Source organism: Symphalangus syndactylus, chromosome 2 (assembly GCF_028878055.3).
Source record: "Symphalangus syndactylus isolate Jambi chromosome 2, NHGRI_mSymSyn1-v2.1_pri, whole genome shotgun sequence".
In the NCBI taxonomy this organism is placed as follows: Eukaryota; Metazoa; Chordata; class Mammalia; order Primates; family Hylobatidae; genus Symphalangus; species Symphalangus syndactylus.
The window spans coordinates 107,362,501-107,383,037 of record NC_072424.2 but is presented as its reverse complement, the minus strand read 5'-3'; the positions used below and the strand labels follow the sequence as shown (position 1 = coordinate 107,383,037).

General features: G+C 38.4%; 1 protein-coding gene across 1 annotated transcript in view; it reads left to right on the top strand.

Annotated features, from left to right (window-relative positions):
- ARHGAP18 (Rho GTPase activating protein 18) overlaps window positions 1-20,537 on the top strand; it is a 136,882-nt gene that overhangs the window by 62,295 nt on the left and 54,050 nt on the right. The window contains exons 2-4 of the mRNA XM_055263749.2: window positions 8,536-8,738; window positions 11,924-12,159; window positions 16,738-16,801. Coding sequence (XP_055119724.2) covers window positions 8,536-8,738; window positions 11,924-12,159; window positions 16,738-16,801 — 503 coding nt within the window. The remainder of the gene's footprint in view (window positions 1-8,535; window positions 8,739-11,923; window positions 12,160-16,737; window positions 16,802-20,537) is intronic.

The following is a 20,537-nucleotide window of genomic DNA, read 5'->3' as shown; positions in this document are numbered from 1 at the left end:
AGGATCTCACTTCTACCCAGAACCAGAGCTCTAAAGCAAGAAACCTATGTCTGGCCAGTGGTAGCCTATCATTTTCCCTTATAATGTTCCTCGTGTCTGTATCTAAAAAGGAAGTGAATTTTTGAAACCTGCCTTGGCTGTCTTCTCCCTTTCCCATATTCTTTTCTTTCTAGGCCTTCCCTCCCTTCTTTCTACCAGACCTGGCAGTGGTTACTATGTCCCTATTCTTTTAGTGATGTCAAGAAGTAGAGTGAGTCCAGGCGTGGTGACTCACGCCTCTAATCTCAGCACTTTGGGAGGCCGAGGTGGGCGATCTCCTGAGGTCGGGAGTTCGAGACCAGCCTGACCAACATGGAGAAACCCTGTCTCTACTAAAAATACAGAAGAAGAAGAAAAAAAAAAGCCAGGTGTGGTGGCACATGTGTGTAATCCAGCTACTTGGGAGACTGAGGCAGGAGAATCACCTGAACCCGGGAGGTGGAGGTTGTGGTGAGCCGAGATTGCGCCATTGGACTCCAGCCTGAGAAACAAGAGTGGAACTCCGTCTCAAAAAAAAAAAAAAACAAACAAACAAAAAAAAGAAGTAGAGTGCAAGCCGCACCGATAAATAATAAAACAAACAAAAAACCCAGCCCCTATGAATTGGTTGTATCATGTATTTCTCTAAAAGTGATAAAGCCAAGTTTTCAAAGCTAGCTCTTAACAGTGTCATTAATGGGCTTCTCTTCTCAGTTTTGCTTAGGTAATGTGACATAAACAGGATAATCAGGTCATTTGCTTATTGTTCTGCTGATTTTTTTTTTTTTTCTTTTCTACCCACTGTCAAAAGTGAGTAGCAAAAAACAAAGCAAAAAGTGGGTGAACACTGAAAAACTCTAAAGCACTATACAAGATGTTAAATGATTTTTTTTTTTTTTTTTTTCTTTTGAGACAGAGTCTTGCTCTGTTGCCAGGCTGGAGTGCAGTGGCACGATCTCGGCTCACTGCAACCTCTGCCTCCTGGGTTCCAGCGATTCTTCTGCCTCAGCCTCCAGAGTAGCTGGGACTACAGGCGTGTGCCACTAGGCCCAGCTAATTTTTGTATTTTTAATAGAGAAGAGGTTTCATCATGTTGGCCAGGCTGGTCTCGATCTCCTGACCTCATGATCCACCCGCCTCGGCCTCCCGAAGTGCTGGGATTATAGGCGTGAGCCACTGCACCTGGCCGCGACTTTTACTTTTAAAGAAAAGGAAAGCTGAAAGAAATAAGTAAATTTCATTTTTTTTCCCAAAATGAAAAGGGTAAGATATGCAAAGAGGAAAAGAAGTAAGTTTATGTGAAATCCAGTACATCCTTAAGACTATAGCATTTGAGTCAGACAGAAAAGATTAGATTCTTTCTCTGGGTTCCGGTGGTTGCATGGGTGTGTGGGGGGGGTGAGTGATGTGGTATTGCTTTCTAATCAACTTCTTACTGCCTTCAGGCATTATCAGTGTTCTTTCTTCCTGGATGTCAGAGCCACTTCTAATAATGACTGCTTTCAGCTAAACAACAGTAGGCATTCTCTTCGAAGGGGTAAAAATAACTTGGGTCATTCGTAGGCTGCAGCTCTTCATAGTCATTCAAATTCAGCGTATTCTGATGGACAGGGCCATTACACAGTATTAATAGCTTTACCATCTCACCATGGTAGTGATTACAGTAGTTCTTTAATATCACTGCTGAAACAAAAGAGAAATCTACACATGAGAAACATGCTTTTTTTTTCAACATAATGTAAAGAAACAGTATTAAATTTTAAAATTTCAAAATTTACAAAGCAAAGTTTCTTAAAAAAACAGAATATTTAAAGTTATGCCCAGCATGACACAATTTTTTTTTTTTTTTTTTTTTAAATAGAGATGGGTGTCTTATTAGTTGCCCAGGCTGGTCTTGAACTTCTGGGCTCAAGCACTCTTCCCACCTCAGCCTCCCAAAGTGGTGAGCCACTGTGCCTGGCCACAAACCATATTTTAGAAAGTGCACTGAACTGGCTTACACCTGTAATCCCAACACTTTGGGAGGCTGAGACAGGAGGATTGCCTGAGGCCAGGAGTTCCAGACCAGCCTTGGCAATACAAGGAGACTGTCTCTACAAAAAGTTAACCAGGTGAAGTGGTGTGTGCCTGTAGTCCCACCTAGTCAGGGAGGCTAAGTTGGGAGGATCGCTTGAGCCCAGGAGCTTGAGGCTGCAGTGAGCTATGATTGTGTTACTGCACTTCGGCCTGGGAGACACAGTGAGACCCCATCTCAAAAAACAAAAAAATTGAAAAATTAAAAAAAAAAGGTGCATTGGAAAAGAATTCTCATCCCTTTTAAAAAATATGGTTTGATTTTTAAATGTATTTTTTTCTTGATAAGTGTAATAATGGTCATTTGAAAGTGCAAATTATAGACTGTGTCAACAAGATTACTTTTGCCTTGGCTGTACACAATACAAACTCAGAAAGATTGATGCATGTGGGGAAAACAAAGTAAATCCTACCCTTTTTAGTCTGTTTGACATATTAAAGTGACCACTGAAGAAGAAATGAGGGCATTAATCTTGATTTTATCACCCCTTTGCTGGGTAAAATTGGGGAAGGTTTAACCTTGAGGCCTCATTACCTCATCTAGAAAATGATGGGATAGGTTTAAATCTCTGAGGTGCAATAGCATTCTAATGTTTACATTTCAATACATATGGCTTTTTCTAAAATATTCTTAGTCATTATGGTTTGTAAGTCATGATCTGAAGAAGAACCCCCACCCCACTGCCTTTTTTTTTTTTTTACACATTAAAACAGAACAAAGCCAAAACAAAAATAAACTTTATTCTTCTGTCTTATACTGTCTGTATATCCCAACTCAGTCACTTCTTGTCCTGCATGGAAATAAAAGTGGGATAGGGAACATGACGGAAAGTATATCCTTTTTAGAAAGGATCTTGTAAGAAAACAAAACGAAACAGGTGCTAGGATCAGAGGTCTTCAAGAAAGCTGACTTTGGGCCACCACAAAAATGCCTCGAAGGGTCAGAATCGGGAGACAGACTGGATATAAAGAATCACGATAGGACTTTTAACAGGGTAGGGAACACAAGGTAGAAATTGGACCAGATAGTTAAATATACGAGCTCAGAAGAAACATACTACTTACAAATAAATCTGCCCTGAAGGGGTTTTAGGTAGAGGGTAGGGATGACAAAGGCACATTAAGGCACATTTTCAAATATACTGGCCAAAAGGGGATGCCCAGAGAGAACTTCTGCCACTTACACATAATGGACACCAGCAAATGATAAACAATATTGGCAAGGGAGGGATTTTTTTAAATGATGTTTTAATTCTTTGTTATTATAGTATAAATTAAATATGGATATATTGGAATAAGTCCCAGTTTTTGTGAAAAGATACAGAACTAAACAAAAACAAAGAAATAGGTCCAGTCACTAGGAAAGCAAGGCTGTTTCTCTCAGAGGGCTTTCTGGAGTTTTGCCCATAGAATTCAAATGTGCATTTTCAGACCCATTATGTGTTGTTTTTGAGAATTCTTAAGACAGTGGTTTTCAAAGTGTGGTCTGGGAACACCTGAGGCTCTCCAGACCCTTTCAGGTGTCTAGGAGAGTAAAACTGTTTTCATAATAACGCTAAGATGTTATTTGCCTCTTTCACTCTCATTCTTTCATGAGAATACAGTGGAGTTTCCCAGAGACGACATGAACTGTAATATTGTAAAAGATTGAATGCAGAAGCAGATGTAAGAATCCAGATGTCTTCTATTAAGCTTGACATTAAAGGCAGTTTCAAAAATATAAAACAGTGCTACTCATCTCACTATTTTTATTTGAAAAATGGCCTTTTTAATGTTATCTATGTGAAGATGTTTATTCTTAAATGAATAGTATTTAAAATTTTTTGTTTCAGCGTTTAATATTATAAATATCAGTAGATACCACCTACATAAGCAAAAGCTCTTTGAGGGTCTTAGAACAATCTTAAGTGTGTAAAGGAGTCCTGAGACCAAAAAGCTTGAGAATATTCTAGAGGATATGTGGTTCCTCTGGACCTTATTAAACAGTGTTGGGGGCAGTTCTATGCAGTTAGTACAGCACAAGTTTACCTGGGGGAACTTTTTCATGGTTACCTATGAGCCACTTCAGTAAGAATTTTCACAACAAACAAAGCAAGCAAGGCCATTGTTATTCTTCCCATTTTTTAGACAGGAAAAGTGAGGAGTAGAGAAAGAGTGATTTACCAAAGATTGCAGTTAAGTAGAGCTGGAAAGTGAGTGATTTACCAAAGATTGCAGTTAAGTAGAGCTGGAATCATTTGGTACTTAGACTCCCAGTTCCATATGTTTCCATTTCATTTTGCTGACTGAGCTGACTGCATTGATAGCAGAATAAATCATCAATCTTCTAGCTGACCTCAGTGTAATCAATGGCAACCCCCACCTCTTTGTAAAGAAAAAATGTCAGACCAGTTTAATATTTGCTATGACAAAATAAATAACAGGCATTATTACTCATACCCTGAATGATATCAGTGCCTTTGAAATTCACTGACCGGGTGGAAAATGTATCACGGGAAAATGGGATAGCATATACCTGGGGAAAATACAACAAAACAAAGCCCTCATTTTTGTAAACAGAGCATGGAGGACATGCTAGCAAGATGGAAAAGAAGATTCCAGGAAGGCCCATCAGGGTCTGTAAAGTGAATATTTGCTTGTGATGTGAGTGTCCATGGTAAAAAAGTGAATATTTGCTTGTGATGTGAGTGTTCATGGTAAAAAAGGCAAAATGATTATACTCTGGTGTATTGGAAAGAGCGTGACTTGTACAGCAAGCTAGGAAGCGATTCTTTATAGAGCAACTCTGGCAACTTCCTTTAGAGGACAGTGTCTAGTTCTGTCATTGTAGTTGTAACAGGTGAGAAATGTGGGAGCTTCTGAAGCATGTCCATGGCACGATTAGCACACAGAATTCTGGAGGGAGAGGGAGGAGGAAGGAACTTGGAATAATTGCTTGATAGAAAGTCAGGTAGGGGTCACTGGTAGTTGCCTGTGGTATAAACTGTGTGTTTCTTTGATTTCAACACCATGTGTCAGCTTGGATCTTTTGGAGATATAAAATATTTCTGATCTGTACTTCATTACATCTAGCAGATGTTGCTTTATGTTTTTGAACCCCATTTGCAGAATGGACATGATATCATATAACATACTCCTAAAAACAGAAAAGAGGAAACCAGTTAACTGGCCTCTTAGCAGAATAGTTTCAGGAAGGTCCAGACTTTTAGTCACTGCCTGTCTGAAGTACAAAAGTAGAATATATTCTACAAAGAAAAGAAGTAACACAACATATTAATTGATGTAAACTGAAGGAATGTTCACTTGCATTTTTAGACAAATTAAAAAATACATGGCAGGTTGACCAAGGAGGGTAGTCTATTACTGAATGGCTGCCTCCTTCCCACTCCTCATCCCCTCTTACTTAAAAATGAAAATGTGTTCTTGCAGTATTTACCAGTGATCAAAAAAAAATACGGAAGAAAGAAAAAGAAAATTCCTCCTTTCCATGACTCAGTATTTTTAGGTTATCACAAACCTATTCAGCTTCTGAATCTTATTAAAGTCAAAATATTGAGTCAATTCATCAGCACTAAGCTATTCAATTTTTGCTTTATGCATGTTTTGAGAGCAAGGCTTGATATAGATGGTGTATTTATGTAACAATGGTGTTACTCAATGACCTTGCATTTTTCTGCACATGCTATCTTAATGGAAATTTACTGGAAAATTCTTGCCAGAATAAACACATTCCTTCAGGAGTGAAAGGCTTAATGTACTTCTAGTTCAACTGCACCTTTTTCCCGTGAGCAGATAAACCAAATTATTTGGCGTTAGTCATTATACTTCACACAGTTTACAGTACTTATTGTGGTCTCACAGGGGGGTAAGAGTTAAAGCAGACAGAAGTAAGGTGGTCAATTTCACACTATGAGAGAGAAAACAAAAGGATAAGCCATCTGTATATTTGACATGCAATACGAAAAATGAATCTGGCAGTCATCTGTAAATTAACATTAGCTATCCTGGTAAGGCAGAAGTAAGGAATATGAACAATATAGATAAGTTGAGCTGCTGAACCAGAAATTTAAAAAATATATTTTTTATTTTTAAGAGAGGGATGACTTTCTCATTTACATGTTAATGTAAGAATCAGGAGTGAAAACTCTACAAGAAAAATACTGGCTATGTAGCGGCCATTGGAGCCGGATATGGGGACCCAGGTGGAATACACAGATGTAAACAGGATGATTGAGGCCAGGGAAGGAGGAAGTACCCCTTGAATTAAGGGATGAAGAAGGCAAACAATGAACAATGGAGACTTAAGGAAAGAGATTCACAAACATGTCTAGACTTAGGCTTGTTGGCCCCTGTCCTAATTCCCACGCATCACCACCCCAAGGTTGCTACTGGGGAGAGAGTATAGTGATTGTTTATTCATGTATGCAACCAGCATTAATAAAGTTTGTAATCAAGGCAGGAAGAATCATCTTTAAAGGAATAAAACTGGCTTATTAGCATATTAAAGCTAAGTACTCAGTTATACTGCATTTATTTGCAGCAATAAACAATTAAGTTCCTTGACTTTTTCTAACAAACCAGGTGGAATTAAGCTGCTGGATAGATTTGCCCAGAGTTTAGTGACCCTCTCCCTTATGTACTATTAAAATCCTACTATTTTAAACAATTTTGGGAAAGGCTAATTTAAATGTGAATGTTCACACACTATTATTTTGTTGTAATTTTAAAATTATTTTCAATATGTACAGTAAGTAAAACCAATCTGGCAAACAAAGAATTACTTCCTGGAAGTCCTTCTTGAGAGAAGCAGTCTGAAAATTAGAATAGCAAAACAGTTATTCAACTATTGTCCTCACTCAAATTGTATTCTTTAAAAAAATTTATTGTTAGTCCATTCTCACGCTGCTTATAAAGACATACCTGAGACTGGGTAATTTGTAAAGGAAAGAGGTTTAATTGACTCACAGTTCAGTATGGCTGGGGAAGCCTCAGGAAACTTAAATCATGGCAGAAAGAGAGGCAAACACACCCTTAGTCACATGATGGCAACAAGGAGAAGTAACAAGCCAAAAGGGGAAAAGCCCCTTATGAAACCATCAGATCTCATGACAGCTCACTATCACAAGAACAGCATGAAAGTAGCTGCCCCCAGGATTAAATTACCTCCCGTTGGGTCCCCCCAGGACACATGGGGCTTATGGGTACTACAATTCAAGATGAGATTTGGGTGGGAACATAGCCAAACCATATCAACCGTATATAAATGAAAAGCATCAAAGCTGAAAAATTTCTTCTTTTAAGGAATCAGGCATGGTTTTCTCTATAAATAATAATAAAACAAAAAATTATTTTATTATATATAGGTTTTTATTATAAGCTCCTTTAATTCAATTTTAGAAGTAGGTAAGATATGAATTATAACAAAAAACCCTGTTTACTTGAAGTTATACAAATACTCTTATTTATTCAATTTATTCTTCATAGATAATATCTGAGAGAGAAATGTTTGAGGTAATTCCAAGCTATTCAGAATTGCTAATAAATGAGTTTTTACCACATTTTGGAATTTTTAATACATATAAATCATGGGTCCATTTATAAATAAAGATTAGAAATTGCTTTCTACAGTAGATTATAACAGCAAACTTAAATCATCCTATTTATATTTTGATTTCAAAAATAAAATGGAAATTCAAATACTGCTTCATCGGTTGAAGATATTTGCTATATAACAGTTGACTAAGTTTGGTTTATGAATATAAATGATAAACACAAAAATTATATAAAATTCATTCCCAATTAATAGTTTGTAATCAAGATTTAATGTGTTGCTTTTTAAAAACAAAGTTTCAGGTTTAAATGAGTCTTATGCCTGGGTGTGGTGGCTCATGCCTTTAATCTCAGTGCTTTGGGAGGTTGAGGTGGGAGGATCAGTTGAGGATCATTTGAGGCCAGGAGTTTCAGACCAACCTGGGCAACACAGCAAGACCCCATGTCTGCCAAAAAAAAAATTAGCTGGGCAATATGGTATATACCTGTAGTAGTAGCTACTCAGGAGACTGAGGTGGGAAGATCACTTGAGCCCAGTAATTTGGAGTTAAAGTGAGGTATGGTCACACTGGTGCACTCGAACCCTGGCAACAGAGCAAGACCTTGTCACTAAAAAATAGATTTGAAAAATGAGTCTTCATTTAATGTAAATGGAAAAATAATTTACCATGTTGCTATTTGTACTTCACCACACTTTTCTGTGGAGCATGAAACTGTTTATTCTACAAGCATATTATAATCCAGAGTAAACAGTTTCAAAATATATATTCCTTTAGCTTTATTAAGGAGAACTTAAGGAGTTAACAAATTCTCCAGCTTATTGCTGTGATATTTTAGAAATTATACTGCTTCCTTTTGTACTAAAATAAACCATGTGTTCTTTTGAATTTGCAGTCGCAGATATGGCCAGTACACTATGAACCAGGAAAGCACCACCACCAAAGTTATGGAGAAGCCTCCATTTGATCGATCAATTTCCCAGGATTCTTTGGATGAACAATCTATGGAAGACTATTGGATAGAACTAGAAAACATCAAGAAATCTAGTGAAAACAGACAAGAAGATCAAGAGGTGGTTGTTGTCAAAGAGCCTGATGGTAATAACTAACTAAATAAAGCTTTTGTTGTTTGCATATGTATTTCTAGGAAATGAATGCATAGAAAGGAAGAGAACAAAAAAAAAAAAAATTAAAGCTAGGACCACCAAAAAAAGATACTGCCTTTCAACTTGAAAAATACTTGTTTGAGGCAGATTTATGGATGCAACTGCCAGATACAAGTGGCATAAGTAAGTTAGCTTAGTCGTAGATATGGCTGGAATGTTGTTGGCTAAGCTTACTGTATCATAGCTTTTTGGAGTTAGACTTCATCTTTGAAACCATCTAACCTGCCTTTACATTTCTTTTGTAATGTGGTAGCCACATTGTCATTTGGTCTCTAGTGAGTGCAGATGGTGATAGAAAGAGCACTGCTTTGCAGTGATACTATTTTTCCAGTGGTCGGTCAGCTTGAGTTCTTTTGATCTTTGTTTTATTGATTTATAATCTGCTGTCCTCTAACTTTGACTCTCTTGCTGTAGTTATGCCTTTGGGACGAACAGAAGAAGGCTCTTCTATTTTTACATGATAGCCTTTCATATATTTGAGAATATTTATCTTGTTCCTAGCCAAGACCTTTCTAGAAAGAAAATTCACATAAACCAATTTTTGTGGGTGGTTTTCAAAGACCTGTTGTGGTCCTGGCTATTTTGTCATTCAAAGTATAGTTCTCCAGATTGGATGCAACGGCTCATGTTTAGCCAACTAATCTAAAAATATAGAGTTGGACAGTGGATGGTGGCATTACCGTTTTTAGCTTCCATATTTACTTCTTTCTTGTATTTGGTGCATAATTTCTGTAGAGTCACTTTCCAGCCATATTTCCCATTCTCTGCTATAATATTTGATATTCTGGGAAGAAGCATGTAAAACTTAAACTTTTTTTGTACCGTTTCTTTTAATCTCTGAAATTCAAGCAGTTGCCAAGTTTTTCATGTCCAATTCTCTTGTCTGTTGTATTAGCTTTCTTTCTATGCCTTGTGCCATCTATACATTTGTAAGTATGTTTATATAAGTTGATATATAAATGCCAAAATGTGAGAGCCCCAGTCAGTGCTTTGTGATCCACTAATAGAGACTTCCTTCTCAACACCATGACTTCTTAACTAAATGACTTAGGATCTAATTAAGTAGCAAAATCTATATAAATAAGATTTTTTTCCTTGGCTACAACATTGCTTGAAAAATCTACCAACATTAACTTTAAAAGAAGACTTGGGGATTTTTCTTAATTTAATTTCTTAGATCTAAAAGAACACTATGGTTAACTTATTCTTTAACTTCTTGTTATTTTTCTCTCATTGTTTCCCAAATATGATACCAATAAAGTCAAGCTTATTTGTGATAATTAATAGTATCTCTCACCCTTTCTTTCTCCATGTTTCAAGATGGAAGTAGCATACTAGTCTGCTGAATAAGGAGAGAATATGTTTGAGAAAGCGGTGTTTAAGCCTGATACATAGAAGTGTGTCATTAGCTGTTTGATAATTCTCCAACATTAATTAGATTCATTGATTATTATGCACTATGTGATCATCAGGAAGATTGGGAATGTTTTCTACATGCCCACACCTTTTCTTAGACTTCAAATTGTTTAAGTTTTACTTCTACTTTTTAATGGAAAAAATGACTCTACATAGTAATCTTGTTTATTTTGCTTGTTGTATAACAATATCAGGTTTTTTTTCTGGCAATTTGGTTTTATACACCAATACTGAGTTTTACTTTAAAAGTATAAATAATAATGGCTGACTTCTTTTTTTTTTTTCTTTTTTTGAGACTGTCTCACTCTGTCGCCCAGGCTGGAGTGCAGTGGCACAATCTCGGTTCACTGCGACCTCTGCCTCCCAGGTTCAAGAGAGTCTCTTGCCTCAGTCTCCCTAGTAGCTGGGATTACAGGCGTGTAACACCATGCCCAGCTATTTTTTGTATTTTTAGTAGAGAGGGGGTTTCACCATGTTGGCCAGGCTGGTCTCGAACTCCTGACCTCAAGTGATCCACCCACCTCGGCTTCCCAAAGTGCTGGGATTACAAGCCTGAGCCACCATGCCCAGCCTTGCTGACTTACTTTTTATGCTAGTAAACTGTTTTTGTTGTCTGGTGTGCACAGTGCCTAGCACTGGCTTATGTCTCTTGAAGTCAAAGTTATTAATACTTGATTTCTGCTGTCAAGAAATTTATATGGTATAGAAAGACAGACAGGTAGGACTCGGTGCTACACCATGTGATACAGTCTATCTCAGGGCTTTTCAAAGCTCCTTCCATATAACATTCTCACCTTTGGTTATGGCATAGCTGGAAGAGGTGTGCTTTAGTTTACAGATCAGAAAACAGAGTCAACTTGAGGCTAAGTGACTTGTCCAAAGAGACTTGGCTATCAAGTTGCAGAAATGGGGTACAGATCCAGGTCTTTTGTGTCCCAATTCATCGGTTTTATTTTCCTCTGTAAATATGATGGTTGGAAAGAATCCATTCTAATTATCCTTCTGCTTTTAAATAACTTTCATTAGATCTTACACAATATTTGCATGAATATTTCCTGCTTTCAGTGTTTTGAATTGATTGTTTTTAATTATCTTCCTATATAAGCCTTTTTGCTGGACATATTGTGCTTTTAAAAAACATTGTAAAAATATATAATCTGATGTGCTGACTTGGAAGATTAGAAAAATTAATTTGGAATTGATTAGTTCCCAATGTTCTGATGCTGTTAACTTCTTTGCTGCACTTCCTGTCAGCTACAGTGAACAGAGAAAACAAGGCTTTCCATGAATTAGTGTTGGGCTCTGAGGTAGTACTGAATTTAAGCCAAGAAACTGGGCTTAATGTATAGCCCCAGCATTGACTTCCTTCTGTAACTTGATGGAAGTAAGTTATCTTTTTATTCTTTGCTCATCTCTGGAAGGGGAACAGTATCATCCTCTGGGTTAATCTGCAGGGAAGTTATAGAGGTTAATTACATGTGAAGTCATTTAAAAATTTTAATTGAGTATATATGAAATCGATCTAAAATTTGATGTCATTGTGGCTGGAGTATATGGCAGTTGTCCAAGTTTTAGATAATGATTCTTAGCACTGTGGTTTTGTTACAATAGAAGAGTTTTAGTAAGAATTTTTAACAGCTTAAAAAATGTAAAGGTTCTTATATTTTGTGATTTAAGTACCACTTTTCTCTACTGTCTTAGAGGGAGAATTGGAAGAAGAATGGCTTAAAGAGGCCGGTTTGTCCAATCTCTTCGGAGAGTCTGCTGGAGATCCACAGGAAAGCATGGTGTTTTTATCAACATTGACCCGGACCCAGGCAGCAGCAGTTCAGAAGCGAGTAGAGACGGTCTCCCAGACCTTGAGGAAAAAAAACAAACAGTACCAGATTCCTGACGTCAGAGACATATTTGCTCAACAGAGAGAATCGAAAGAAACAGTAGGTTTTCTTTTTTGATGTTAAGGCAAAGGAATAATTGCTTACAATTAATTAGATCAATCTGGTTCTATTCAAATGATTAAAAACGTAATGATCACCTATTCTATGCCAGGCACCAAAGCTCTATGCTTGCAGGAAACAAGAGAGACTTGCTTCCTGCCTTTCTGGAAGTTATACTGATGGGGCAGAAAACAAAACTAGTTAAAATTCAGCATGATAATCCATGCATTAGGAGAAGAGGGTGTCCTTGGAGCATTACAAGTTACTCTAATTCCACTAGGGGTGACAGGGACAGCTTCTCAGACAACGTGACTACCAACAGTTACTTAGAGAAAAGTAGGATTAGGGTATTCTTCCCTATCTATTAATGCTTGTAGGAATATTTGATTTTTCCCTAGACTGGTTTGGGGATGGATGAAGTAGAGTGTGAGGGAGCTAATTGCAGCTGAATTACAAAGTAGGAACTTTGAGACATGAAGTAACTTCTCCTTTGTGGTGTTAAAAGAAAGACCTTAGACAAATTAAATTTAACGGAATTTAATTGAGCAAAGAATGATTTGCAAATTGGGCAGCCCCCAGAATCACAGCAGATTCAGAGAGACTCCAGTGCTACCGTGTGGTCAAAGAAGATTTATGGACAGGGAAAGGAAAGTGATCTACAGAAAACGGAAGTGAGGTACAGAAACAGCCAGATTGGTTACAGCTTTGTGTTTGTTTGCCCTTTTTGAGTGTGGTTTGAACAGCTGACCACCTTTGACTGGTCAAAATTTGGTGATTGACACAAGTAGGTTACAGTCTGTTTACACATCCAGTTAGGTTTGAGTTCACTAAATACAGAGAAACCCTTTAGGATGAACGAAAGATATGTAAGGAGGCAGCTTTAGATTAAACTTTAAGGTGTCTAGCCTTGGCACAATGACAGCACACAAAAGATTGCGTAAATATTTGTCTAGGTGATTAACTTATTAATGAAACCTGTGGGGTCTGGTAGAGACTGTGGGACTGATGAATGAAGAGAGGTATCGGAGAAGGCATAATAAAAGTTTGAGAGGCTGGGCGTGGTGGCTCACAGCTGTTATCCCAGCACTTTGGGAGGCTGAGACTGGAGAGTTTGAGACCAGCCTGGGCCACATAGCAAAACCCAATCTCTACAAAAAGCACAAGAATTAGCTGGGTGTGGTGGCATGTGCCTGTAGGCCCAGCTACTTGCAGGGCTGAGGCCAGAGGATTGCTTGAGCCCTGGAGGTCGAGGCTGCAGTGAGCTGTGTTCATGCTACTGCACTCCAGGCTGGGTGACAAAGTGAGACTCCATCTCAAAAAATGACAACAACAACAACCAAACAGTACAAGAACTGTGTGGCTCAGATCAGTGCTACTCAAATAAGCCAGTTAGTGGATTACCTATTACTTATCTGTAAGGGCATAAGGAGCGTGCACAGAATATCAATGATCCTTCTTTCTTTCATCAAAAAAGTCTTGCTGCCAGAAAAAAGGTAAAAAATCAGCAGATCTAGATGGTGTTTTTGAGGTCAAAGTTGATTTACATTCTGGCTTGAGTAGCTTTGGCCTAGAACACCCAGTGAGGTGGATGGAATGAGAATGAACATGGAATGGGACTCCGGAACAATGATTCTAATAATAATAACAATACCAGTTGCTGCCACCATTGCTGAACACTTACTGTGCTAACCACTTTACGTGCTTTATCTCATTTAATCCTTACAGCTGTCCTGTGAGTGAGGTGTTATTTCCATTCTGTGGCTGAGGCTCATAGATTTTATTTTATTTTTTAATTTTTATTTTTGGAGACAGAGTCTCTCTCTGTCACCCAGGCTGGAGTGCAGTGGCACAATCTCGGCTCACTGCAGCCTCCACCTCCCAGATTCAAGCAATTCTCCTGCCTCAGCCTCGGAGTAGCTGGGACTACAGGTGCACGCCACCATGCCCAGCTAATTTTTTGTACTTTTAGTAGAGACGGGGTCTTGCCATGTTGGCCAGGCTGGTCTTGAACTCCTGATCTCAGGTGATCTGCTTGCCTCAGCCTCCCAAAGCGCTGGGATTACAGGTGTGAGCCACCGTACCTAGCCAGATTTTAAGTAACTTGATCAGTGTCCTGTAGGGAGTAAACCCAAATTTGTTTGACTTTGAAGTACATGCTTTTAACCAGTCTCTATCCTGGTATATTTGCATTTTGTACATGATTCTGACATTAAGCATCCTGAATATGAGATTCTATTTATACTATAAAAGATAACAAAAATTGAATGATTATTTATTTTAAAAAAGGAATGAAAGGGTTTATATTTAAGGTGTCTTCCTGTCATGTAGATAATCTTTTGCTTTTTGTAGACATTTTATTCTTGCAAGAAAGCCCTTCTAGCTGCAGATTGCTACTCTCTTTGCATGACCAATTTCGAATCAAGTCCAGTCCATCTTACAGGAGTTTTGGGGTCATTAAATTGCTCCAGGCACTTGCTTAAGTTAAGAACTTGCTTACCACCCAGTGGTTATTTGGGATATCCACTTGTGTTAAAGGATTGGACTAGGTTTCCAGCTGAAGAAAAATGAATGGTAAGGAAATTTAGTATTATGACATTTTCTTCCCAATTAGAGAACCCTCACTAAGGGAGTTAAGAGGAAGTGAAAAGGGGGAGGGAACAGAGAGCTGGGCCTAAGCAAAATATAAATTGTGGGATTTCTGCCAGTCTCCAAGAGGATGTTGCTACTTGGTGCTAGAAACAACATTTTTCCAGCAAGTTTCTGGCAGTGTCACAACCACATGGTTTGAGTCCAAGGTAATTGGTGGATTGTATCATCTGATGGAGTCATTAAGAGAGAACTAGCAAAAGGAAATTAAAATAATGCTAACTTGCTTACATTGCATGCTTTTAATTGAAACACTGCCACCCATTAGAAAAGTGCTTTATCTCCCCCATCCCTCAAGCAAACTTGGGCCAGCCATCTTCACTTGCAGTTCTTCTGTTTTTGAGTGAGTGTATATTCAGCTCTTCCATGTTAAATGCTTCCTCATGAAGGCCTTGCTGACACTAGGAAATATAATGCAGAAATGAACACCATCTGTACTGCCATCTTCAATTGCTAAGGAAAATAATTCCGACCACATGCTCCAAAATATGTGTTCTTTTGTGAGATTGGAATCACTCTGCTCATTGTGCCATGCAGGGCCAGCCTCTGCCGGCTTGTGGGAGGTGGGAAGGAGAATGGGACTGCTCTGTCCTTCAGGGGATTAAAGTGATGCTGGGTACCCACGTACCACTTCTGTGACTAGGTAGTCACTGTAACACTGTCCTGGGTTTTCCCCATCTCTAAGTGGTGCATTAATAGCCTAGATGTCCCTAGCCTAGTACTTTTCTAGGCTCTTTTTAGACTTCAGGTGGAGGATGAAGTCCTTCTTGGACAACAGCTTGAGGTGAAACGTGTGGTGAGACTACAGTGGCCACTTGCTGTCTGAGATAAAATCCAGTAGAATTATCAATATTATTTTTAAAATAATTTGAATAGACCTCTTTCTGTGGTTGATCCAGACTCTCCTTCCTGACCTCTGAATTCCTTCTGAAGCCTTACCTGGAAAGGAGGAAGTACTGTCTGGCCACATTTACTGCTGAGCAGAGTCAGCCATAGTGTACCATGTCCATAAACCTTTGGAAGGCCCCATTCCTTGGGCGTCACTGCCCCGACCCCTTGAAAACAGGAATTCCTTCAGATATTTTAGGTCTTATTGCTGGTTTGGTAATTTAGTTACTTATCTTACATTTATTTCTTGCTTTTTTTTTACTTGAAGAATTTATATTTTTTTAGGGACATGTACTTTTACACTTTTATAACAGCATGATTGAGATATAATTCTCATACCATACAATTCACCCACTTAAAGTGCACAATTCAGTGTTTTGTAGCATATTCACAGTTGTGCAACGATCACCACAATCAGTTTTAGCACGTTTTTATTGTCTCCAAAAGAAAGGCTATATCCATTAGCAGTCCTTCCCCGTCTTTCCCTCCCTACTCTTAGGTGACCATTAGTCAGCTTTGTGTCTCTATGGTTTGCATATTATGGTCGTTTGCTATAAATGGAATCATAGAATATGTGGCTCTTTGTGACTGGTTCCTTTCACTTAGCATAGTATTTTCAAGGTTTATTTATGTTGCAGCATGTATCAATACTTCATTTCTTTTTATAGCCAAATAACATTCCATTGTACAGATAGACCACATTTTGCTTATCCATTTGTCAATTAATAGCTACTACTAATTTTTTAACATGTTTGTCCTTTCTCCTCCACTCAATAGTAGCATTCTTGATGACAGGGACACAATCATGACTTTTTTAATATTCCCCACTGGGCCTACTATTGTCTCTCACAAGTTGTAGGTAATAAAATATTTTTTGGATGATTGCATGTTGATTATTACCTTAGTGTGCCCCTTTTCCACTGTGAATGTTATAATTCTGAGTACATTTCTTGTACTCTAAAGATTAGTAACAAAATTATTTACAATACCATTTTCTCTGGTTTTGAGTTGGACATGACTAAATGGCCTGTTTTCTATGTTTAGGCTCCAGATGGCACTGAATCGCAGTCACTTAGAACAAATGAAAACAAATACCAAGGAAGAGATGGTATGTTGAACCTGTTCTCTTGGTTTTTTTTTCCCCCCCCTTTAATTAGTATAACAAACAGTTATAGTCTTACAAAACATTCACCTTCAATTCTAGTAAGCAAATTCTATTAAAATGCTAATGTAAGGTCTCAAGTGGATCATTACGTGAGGCTGAGCATATAGTTGGCCTTCAATTTTCTTTTAATGTGTATCCCTATTTTCTGATTCAAAATACATATACATATCTTCTGAGTGCTTATCATGTGCCAGATGCTATCAGGAGATGTTTACCTCATTTAATACACTTGAAAACGATGTCATGGTTATTGTTCTTAACCCATTTTACGGATGAGTGAACTGAGGCTTAGAGCCGTGAACCCACTTTCCAATGCAACACAGCTAGTCACTGAGCCAACAAACTTGCAGCATCGTTCTTAAATCACAAGCTCCTAATTCATAAATGCGGCAATTTTTTAGATATTGTAGAAAAACTTTTTAAAATAGTTAAGATTTTTATGGACAATTGATTATAATTCTCCTTTTCATGTTTCTCTGCTAAGATTTGTTATTTCAGATTTAAATTAGAAACTCGAGGTATGGAAAAAAGTAACTTTTTTTTTTTTTTTTTTTTTTCTTTTTGAGACGGAGTCTCGCTCTCTCACCCAGGCTGGAGTGCAGTGGCGCGATCTCGGCTCACTGCAAGCTCCGCCTCCCGGGTTCACGCCATTCTCCTGCCTCAGCCTCTCCGAGTAGCTGGGACTACAGGCGCCCGCCACCACGCCCGGCTAATTTTTTGTATTTTTAGTAGAGACAGGGTTTCACCGTGGTCTCGATCTCCTGACCTCATGATCCGCCCGCCTCGGCCTCCCAAAGTGCTGGGATTACAAGCGTGAGCCACCGCGCCCGGCCTAACTTTTTTTTTTTTTGAGGTGGAGTCTTGCTCTATCTCCCAGGCTGGAGTACAGTGGCATGGTCTTGGCTCACTGCAACCTCCACCTCCCAGATTCAAGCAATCCTCCTGCCTCAGCCTCCCCAGTAGCTGGAATTACAGGCATGTGCCACCATGCCTGGTAATTTTTTTTTTTTTTTTTAAGTAGAGACAGGGTTTCACCATGTTGGCGAAGCTGGTCTTGAACTCCTGACCTCAAATGATCTGCCTGCCTGGGCCTCCCAAAGTGTGGGGATTACAGGTGTGAGCCACCATGCCCAGCCAAAAGTTACTATTAAGGCTTTATTAGTACTTACTAAGAAAGAATTTATAGCTATTTCATTTGTTTACAGAAAGGGAAAATATTCTAAGTGAAGTTAATAGATTTTTTTTTTTTTTTGAGGCGGAGTCTCGCTCTGTCGCCCAGGCTGGAGTGCAGTGGCGTGATCTCCGCTCACTGCAAGCTCCGCCTCCCGGGTTCACACCATTCTCCTGCCTCAGCCACCCAAGTAGCTGGGACTACAGGCGCCCGCCACCACGCCCGGCTAATTTTTGTATTTTTAGTAGAGATGGGGTTTCACCGTGCTAGCCAGGATGGTCTCGATCTCCTGACTTCGTGATCCACCTGCCTCAGCCTCCCAAAGTGCTAGGATTACAGGCATGAGCCACCGCACCCGGCCTCGAAGTTAATAGATTTAAGCTTAAAAATGTAGTCCTTAATTGTTATTTGACAAACTAAAACAAAGGTGATTTAAGTTTATGTTCTTAAAATTTAGCAACTGGAGTGTTCATGCCATTAATAGTGTTGCATTTGGTTTGGAAGTAGTAGTGGGAGGGGTATTAGGTAAACTGTGGAGGACTGAGGAGTGTTCCCAACGTTCCTATAAAACTCCTACATTACTCAAGATCATGTGTGATATTTTCCTTCCACACTTTTCTCAGAACTTCTCTCTGGCACACCTGCCTTAAAGATAATATGCACGCACATGTATATACACACATATATATTTATAAAAATACTTGCTTTTTATTCTGTGGATGTTTCTTCAGTTGTATGCATTATATCTGAATGAAATCACTAGGTGTTTTCTCAAATCGATGTACCTGCAGATGTTGAAGTGGCAAGCAAGCTGGCATAGCTACCCTGCCTGCTAGAGAGCTGGGTCATCAGGAGAGACAGACAGGTTTTTTGTGCCAATGTCAATATGCTTTGGGCTCTGGAGAAATGACTGGCAGTTGGTGAATGGATGCTGAGGAAAACATTGTCCTTTTCTTGGTGTTTTCCTCCCTTGCCAGGGATCATGATGTACGCTATATCAACAAAAGTTCTGGAAGACAAGTTCATAGTGTGAGCACTTTCCTGCCTAGCTTGCAGCAAGCAAGTGAAATGTGACAAACTTGCTGCTTGATTTACATCTGCTTTTGCTGGAATGCTACACAGTGGGCATAGAGCCTCCAATCAGAATAACAAGAGAATGTGTGATGCCATCCAAGTCACTGAGTATTCCCTATTGCACCTGTTCTGGGCAATGCCATGCTCTTTCACTAGCCAGTGAATTAACCAGTGCAAGCCAAACATTGGAAAGTTCAGGATGAAATGCATGGAAACATTGTCTCAGGTTCAAAAGTGGGGCTGTTTCCGATTAAAATTTGAAGGCATGGGTGACATAGTCTCTTTTAAATGTTTTCCCCACACTCGAGTTTTTAAACATGTTCCGCCAATGATACTTATTCTAAATGAAAAGTTGTTAAGTTTTATAGCTGCAAGGGTTGTCACATTCCAAATTAATTCACTGTAATGTGTTCATTTTTCATTAAATCATAAACTCTATGAAAGGCCCAATATTTAATAATACATTTAGAAATATTCATAATGCCCCAATAATTTTTTAAACTTTTATATTGATATGTTTAGTTTCTTATTTTCTTTTGAATTTCTACAGAGGAAAGAAAAATCTTTTTTTTTAAATAGAAGCAATTGAATCTTAAAGTCACGTGGTTAAAAAAATTTTTTAAGGCATTTCAGGATATTTTGGACAACTGAAAAACTTAAGGGAGATTTGCAAAGTGTTTGTAACCCAGTGCTATTGTGCACTTAAAAAGAGACTAGATGACAGAAATGTTATCTATTTTAGGACCTTAAGAGCCAAAAGGTTGATCTCAGCATTGTGTTCTTATTGAGAGTAGATAATTAAATCATCACTTATTAGCCAAGTAATCATCCATTTCTTGTAGCAGTACCCCTCTTCAACCCTGAAACTGTTTTTTCTGTGCTGTGCTTCAACTTGATTTTCTATTTTAACCAGAACTTTGATATGCGGTATTTTTTTTTTTTTTTGCCATGCTTTTGAAGGAAATGTGTGTGTTAAATGTGTACTACCTTAATTATAATTACTCAGCTTTACATTCGGCATAGTCCGTTGGTGTGGGTGTGAGTGTGGGGGTATTTATTGTAACCCTGACATGGAGGTGGTGAGAAGAAAGAATAGTTTTGAAATTCTTGCCCACAACTACTCAGCTGCTAGAAAGGTAGCTTCTAATTTAAGAAAATGGCTACTCATTTTTTTCCTCTTAGAATAGTTTCCTAGGAAACCAGTGTACACAGTCACAGTAAAACATAAAAGAGAATAAACCAGAGGGAAAATAAAATTAAAGTTGTGCTTTGACATTCATGCTGATACTTTAAAAAATTAATCATCAAAAGGTATAGGTATTCTAATTTAAAAAATGGTCACAGGCTGTTGAGAAACATAAATATACATGGCAGCAGATGAATACTAATAATATCAATGGGCTTTAAATGTATTCTTAGTTTTGGAATTGGCAT